General features: G+C 32.1%; 1 protein-coding gene across 1 annotated transcript; it reads right to left on the bottom strand.

Annotated features, from left to right (window-relative positions):
- Nucleotides 1-1477: 1477 nt before the first annotated feature.
- On the bottom strand, nt 1478-4969 carry LOC145016832 (AP-1 complex subunit gamma-2-like). The gene is made up of 7 exons (XM_078975022.1): nt 4955-4969; nt 4403-4464; nt 2535-2627; nt 2336-2477; nt 2052-2225; nt 1684-1863; nt 1478-1600 (listed from the first exon to the last, which is right to left on the bottom strand). The coding sequence occupies exons 1-7, from the start codon at nt 4967-4969 to the stop codon at nt 1478-1480; spliced, it is 789 nt and encodes a 262-aa protein (XP_078831148.1).
- Between the last annotated feature and the right edge of the window lie 1676 nt (nt 4970-6645).

Consider the following 6645-nt stretch of genomic DNA (forward strand, 5'->3'; position numbering starts at 1 on the left):
CAAGGAAAACATAAGAACTAGGGGAGAAGAAAATAGGGATTAGAACAGCAGAAACAAGAAAAAACAGAGGAACAATATTGGTTGGTGCTATAGATAACTTAACTGAATAAAACTTGGTTCTTAACATATTAAAAGGACAACGGTTACACCTATATATGCTAAATAAGATAGCATCCAAATATAAATTGAGGGGCAGACACAAGAATTTTCAACAATAGTGGCACCAAAGCCTGTAACAACAGAAAAGATAACATCAAGGCTTATCTAAAAGAAAACCAAATAAGCTCAATACACTTTAATAGCAACATGATAGAAGCATATGGCAGTAGAACTAATCAGGTTATGTATAAAACTAGATACATTATATATTATACATAGATATAAATATAGGGAAATAATTTACATACGTGAACAACATCATTCCTTTGCTTCCTACGTTTTTGAGAGGCCTGAACTTGCAACTGGAGTTCCCTTATTGCATTAAGTATTTCTGCAAAGAATTTCCTCTTCCTCGTTTCTACTCTATTCTTTTCTTCCTCCTCTAATTTTGTTAGTCTGTGCAGCAAATGATGTTAAAAGAAGAATAAGTATTAAACTAATAACTTCTTTTTTCCAAAAGCATACAAAGAAAATTCATAAACTTTTATCAACTAGTCAAAGAAAATATCCATCAAGATTCAAGATTTACCTCAGCATCTCGTTTCTTCTTTTATCAACTTTTATCAACTAGATGAAAGTACACAGTTGTTTCTTGCATTTAACCCATTAAATGTTAATCTTTAGATACAAAAGAGAATATGGAAAAGCAAGATGTTATAAACTACAGTCTACCTTAAGTCCATAGAGTTCAAGCAAACACTTTGACTGAAGGTCTTCACCTATGCTTGTAGGTAATTCTAAATTCATGATAAAGAAACAAATGAGTAAAGTTAAATGATATCTACTAACAACTTCACCTGCCAGTAAATAAAATGTTAAAGTATAATACATATGCTTGGCAACCTTCAAGTTGTGTCAAACGATTTTGGATGTGGCTCTCGATCCATTTTTTCCTTGTTTTTGCCATTTCAGAACCAGTTATGTGATTAGATTGATGTTTGACCAAAGCCTCCTCAAGGTCTGCCATTAAATCTCCTCTATTTGGAAATGGAGAGTTATTCTTTAACGATATCAAAAAGTTAGGCAAACACACCATGTAATAGTTATAAGTAGAACATATTTTACTCGGTAAATTCTCCTAAACATGAACAGTAGACCATAGGTCTAAAACTGAAACTGAAATTACTTATCCATTGAACACAGGGCCGGCCCTGAGATTTAGGGGCCCTGTACAAATTAGGAAAAATAGGCCCTAAGACTGATAAAATATAAAATAATATAAAACAAAAATATGTAGTTTTTCATTCCATGTCATAATGAACCACACACAGGTCAAAAGCTACAAGGCAGTTCACGTAGACAAATAGAAAAGTTGAATTCAACTAGAGAGAATTGCAAGAATAGGTAAACCACTGCTATCTTCAATGCTCATGATGGTTTCTACACATTCATAAAGTATTGCATTCCCTGCATTCTTGTTTGACTCAGTTTTTGTTGCCACCTACACAAGGAATTTCTTAAATTCTTATAATTTTGAATTATATATCACAATTCACAATGAGCTTTATTAAAATAAAAGCTAACATAGGCAAGAATGTGATTCATGGAATCACTAGCATCAACATCTCCATGGCCCAAAACACGAAAAAGGCGAAGCAGTCTTATATGAAGAAAAGGGTCTGCAATACCTGAAACATCATATTCAGGAGCATATGGGTTGTTGACAACATCCTTCAAAACTTTCACCAACACCTCTGTGCATTTCTATACCAATGGAAGAAAAAAGAAAATATATCTCATCACTAAAATTACTAATTTGCACTTATAGAATCATATGTCAAACAGTTCTTAGCGCAAATACACAGTAGAAAGATAAAGAAAGAGAACAAGAACTAAAGGAAGACAATCCTAACAAATAATAGAGGATCTTTAACAAGATCAAGTATATTTACCTTCCTGAAAATTTCAAGAGCCTCTTCATTAAGGTTACAGAGATCTGTACAGAGCTGGATTGCTATTAAAAGAACCCCATGATGTTTTTCTTTAAGTAAGGAAACAACAGGGTTGACAAGATTTTCTGCAAGGTTAGGGACCTTCTTTACAATCCTTATTAAGCACAATGTTGCCTGTAAATTGTAAGAACTTATGTGAGTATGATTCTTCAGATGAAATGTGAGAATTAGATGAAACATCCTTGAGAGATCATGAAATGAAATAAATGTTAACATCAGCTTACTTTCTTTTGAATATTTGGATCTCGAAATTGCAGCAATCTTTCAACTTCAGGTGCAAGATCACGAGCCATTTCTACAGAACATGTATTACCCAAAGCACAAAGAGCTAGTCCCACAATGTACTGATTGGTGTGGTTAAGATCTCTGCAGATGATAAAAAAAAGATTCTCAAGTCAACCATGTTGCTTGAACACAAGATACAGGAAAGATAAGAGTGAAGAAGCACATTCTTTTCTAACAGCAACACGCTCTTCTGCAGCAGTTTTGCAGGCTCGTATTGCCCTAATAATGTCCCTGCAGTAGACCAATAATGTTTCATTTACAGTTTCAGACCCAACTAATTAACAACAAATTACGCATGTGGTATGAAATGTAGTCAAATCTTTTGCAGGTGAAGGATAAACCAAAAAGATGGAAAATCTTAAGTAGAGAGACATATGGTTTGCGAGGGATGGTTCATGACATAGTTTACGGATTATCTTCAAACCCAGATTAGGATCTTATAAAGTAGTGACAGTGTCTTACTCATTTGAGTGACCCATCCAATCGGGAAATACATGGATGAATTCCATTAAATGTACGCAAATCAAATGCCCCAACTATTACGAACGCGAACTAACTCTCAACATAGACAACTTGAGATAACGTTAATACAAATTAGGTCGAAATGAAGAACTAGTTCAAAATTGATCACAAGGAAAAGCTTTAAAACATAAGATCAATTGTAAACAAGCAACTCACCTTAGACGCGTCCCAGACGAAAAGGGCTTCATGATTAGGTCGGTTTTGAAACTGCGAGAGAGCTCGATCAGATCCTGAGATGTTTAGTGCAAAAATGAACTATATAACCGGGTTGTAGACCGGTGACTGCAATTATATGTATGTTTGATCAAATCGAGATCTGGGGAAAGGTCAATTACGAGGATCTGAAGAGGAATTTGAGATCTGTAACCTATGGATGCTAATGCAAACGTGATGATGATGACCAAAAATCTTGATTTCTCTCGCTAAATTCTTAGTTCAATCCGAGCTAGGGCTTATAAGGCCCTAAATCGTCGGCGCTGTGTGGGATGAGAAGTGGTAAGGTCCTAAATCGTCGGCTCTAGGATATAAGTAGATGGAGCATGTAAGTTCTTCACACTTTCAAGCATAATTGTAACCCAATCGTCGGCTCAAGCATAATTGTAACCCAATCATAGTCACTCAACGCGAAAATATGCAATTTTGGAACGGCGGAACTTTATGGCGAAACCGATAGCAGCTTGTATGCTTTCGGAGTTGTACTTCTTGAGATATTGTCAGGCGAAGAAGACAAGTGACGAACGAAGGAAGGAGCGTCGATAACTAGGCAAGGCAGCAGTCGAATCTATGGAGGGGGAAGAAAGGATCGTAATTAGGGCAAGAAGGAAACAAAAGTGGAGGATAAAAAAGAAGGCGGGTGTTCAAAATTTTTGGGATTTCATTTTCCCCCTATCTACTAAACGCGCTTTTCATTAAAATTATAAAGCGACATTCATAGAGGACGCCCATTTAAGATACAGCGCCCTCCGTGTTTTTAATTTTTTTTCGTATGACGCTAATTCAAGGGCACGTAATAATGCATGACCTAAATCCTTAAATTTTTTGAAGAGATGACGCTTTTTTAACGTCACTCTCCATTACGTAACATAAATCAATGAGTGTCGTGGTTTGCGTGTCGTAAAAGGCTATTTTTCTTGTAGTGACAAAAGGATGTAAAGAAAACATTATTAAAGATCAAGACACGAAATCCAAAACCAAAAGCCACTAAAAAGATTTCTTGAACGGCATAAGAACACATAAATATAGAAATACCCAATAGCAGAGCAACTTCAATCAAGTAAGGAGCACACTTTAGAAATGATATCCTATTTTATATCTTAAACATGTATATAATCTTTTAATAAGAGGCAAAAAAACCCATCTTTTGTAAATCAGAACCTTCTGAAAGAAGATTTAGTGAAAATACAAAGGATTAAGGATGACAAATTCCCAAAACATATGATTTAAATAGTACAAACATCCTAATATATTTGAAAGACTAAACTAACGAATCTGGATAGTGGATACAAAGCAAATAATCAACATGCTCATCAGAAACCGTCCGGCAAATCTTTAAAAAAAAAAAAAAAAGAGTAAATACACAGACACGGATAACCACTTCAACAAATTAGAAATTTCTAAATTATTGAAAGGAAGATAAGATGAAACAATCATATCTGCAATATCAGAAAACCATAACAACCAAAAAATTGAAAAACCAAACTATTAGGGTTTGAGAACGAGGCCAGAGAACGGGAGCGAGACAAATTAGAAAACCATGGCGTCATTTTCTAATTCTGAAGAACCCTAAAACAGAAAACTCAATTGGTTTTCTTACCATTGAAAAAGACCTAGATTTAACGATCCCCAAAAAATAAATATGAAGAAGCGAATGCTCTCCCTGCCAAATCAGTTTGAGATTTTTTCTTTTCGAGGATGTGATCGGCGGCGAAAGATGGCAATCGTAGAAAGGGAGAGAATGAGGAATTGAAGGAGGGAATTCTCAAATACTTTTGGCATTGTCATTTCATATGGAAATTTATAAAGCGGAAACGACATACCGAATGATGAGGCATTATGAATCGACTTTGATATGCATGGCTTCTTCACGCGATCTGCTATTCTGTAACCATCTCTTACGCGGGCAGATACGACACAACGGAAGGTGAATTGGTACGAGTCAATGCTGATAATTATAGTGTCGTTTAGAAGGTGGGTTACGTGGCGTTAAATTAAGCGGGTTAAATTGATTTACAAGGCATTAGATAAATAAGGCTTTATATATATATATATATATATATATATATATATATATATATATATATATATATATATATATATATATATATATATCTATATAGGATATAGATCCGGTAAGAAATTTTTTTTGGTAGGAAGGTAAGAAGTTTTTTTTCTACATATTTTTTGGACGAACAAAATAAATGAATCACTAGATGATTCATTTCTAAGATGATTCACAAAAAAAAAATTCTCAAAAAAACATCTTTATGATTCATTTTTAAGTAAATTAAGAAAAAAATTCATTTTTATGATAATTTTAGTGAATAACAACAAAATCACTGTATAAATGAATCATAAAGATGTTTTTTTGAGAATTTTTTCTTGTGAATCATCTTAGAAATTAATCATCTAGTGATTCATTGATTTTGTTTGTCAAAAAAATATGTAGAAAAAAAACTTCTTACCTTCCTACCAAAAATTTCCTTCTTATTTGATCTTGACTCTATATATATATATATATATATATATATATATATATATATATATATATATATATATATATATATATATTAGATAACCATAATTAACCAAGGAACCAATTTTTTTTCAACTTTTAAAACTTATTTTTTATCAAAAAAAAAACTAAAAATACAGAAATTCAAAACTTTTTATCCTTTTTCCAATGATATCAAATTCAATTATTTTTTTGGGTCAAATTCACAAGACAAAATTACAAAAATGGTCCCTGTGGTTTACTAAAAGTCACAAACTCAGCCCTTATAATTTATTTATTTTGATGCAAATGGTCCTTGTGGTTTGCAAAACTTGCAAGGATAACCCTTTTTACTAACTCTTTTAAAATATTATCGTTAGTGCATCCAATGTGGGGGTATTTTAATCTTTTCAACTATAAAAGGGATTGAATTGGTTACATTTAGCAAACTAAAGGGACCATTTTTGTTATTTTTCTTAAAAAGTAAAGGAACAAAGGTGATAAGGGTCGAACTCACGTCCTATGCATATACTTTAGCCAAATGAGCTGATCAATCTCATGCTTTTGCTTCCTGAAACTAATTTATATAGTAAGAAAATCATTAAAACATAAATAATAAAAATATCCAAAAACATATTTTTACGTGATTTTTTTAATAAAACAAATATATTTTTTCGTATTATAAAAATATATACAAATAAAGTTTTATGTCTTTTTTTTTTATGTATTTGCCTTGTAAAATATATTTTTTATATATTTAAAAATACATTTTCCGACAAAAAAAAAACAAGTTATGTATTTTTTTTAAACTGAAAAATAGTATTTAGAAAACCTAATGGGCTAATACTTAAACTTATTCGATCGATCTTGCATTCCAATACAATGTAATAACATATTATATAAAAATGTATTCTTTAAATACATATAAAAGCATATTTACATAAAAAAATACATAAAAAAAACAAGTTAATTATATAAAATTATTATTTTTATTAATTTATTCAAGTTTTGGTTTGG

Source organism: Lactuca saligna, chromosome 9, assembly GCF_052625555.1.
Source record: "Lactuca saligna cultivar CGN05327 chromosome 9, ASM5262555v1, whole genome shotgun sequence".
Classification (NCBI taxonomy): Eukaryota; Viridiplantae; Streptophyta; class Magnoliopsida; order Asterales; family Asteraceae; genus Lactuca; species Lactuca saligna.

Coding starts and splice junctions, on each gene's coding strand:
- LOC145016832 (XM_078975022.1), bottom strand. Junction 2,628..4,402: donor TGTATCCACTATCCAGATTC/GTTAGTTTAGTC, acceptor GGTCTACTGCAG/GGACATTATTAGGGCAATAC. Junction 2,226..2,335: donor ATCCAAATATTCAAAAGAAA/GTAAGCTGATGT, acceptor TACAATTTACAG/GCAACATTGTGCTTAATAAG.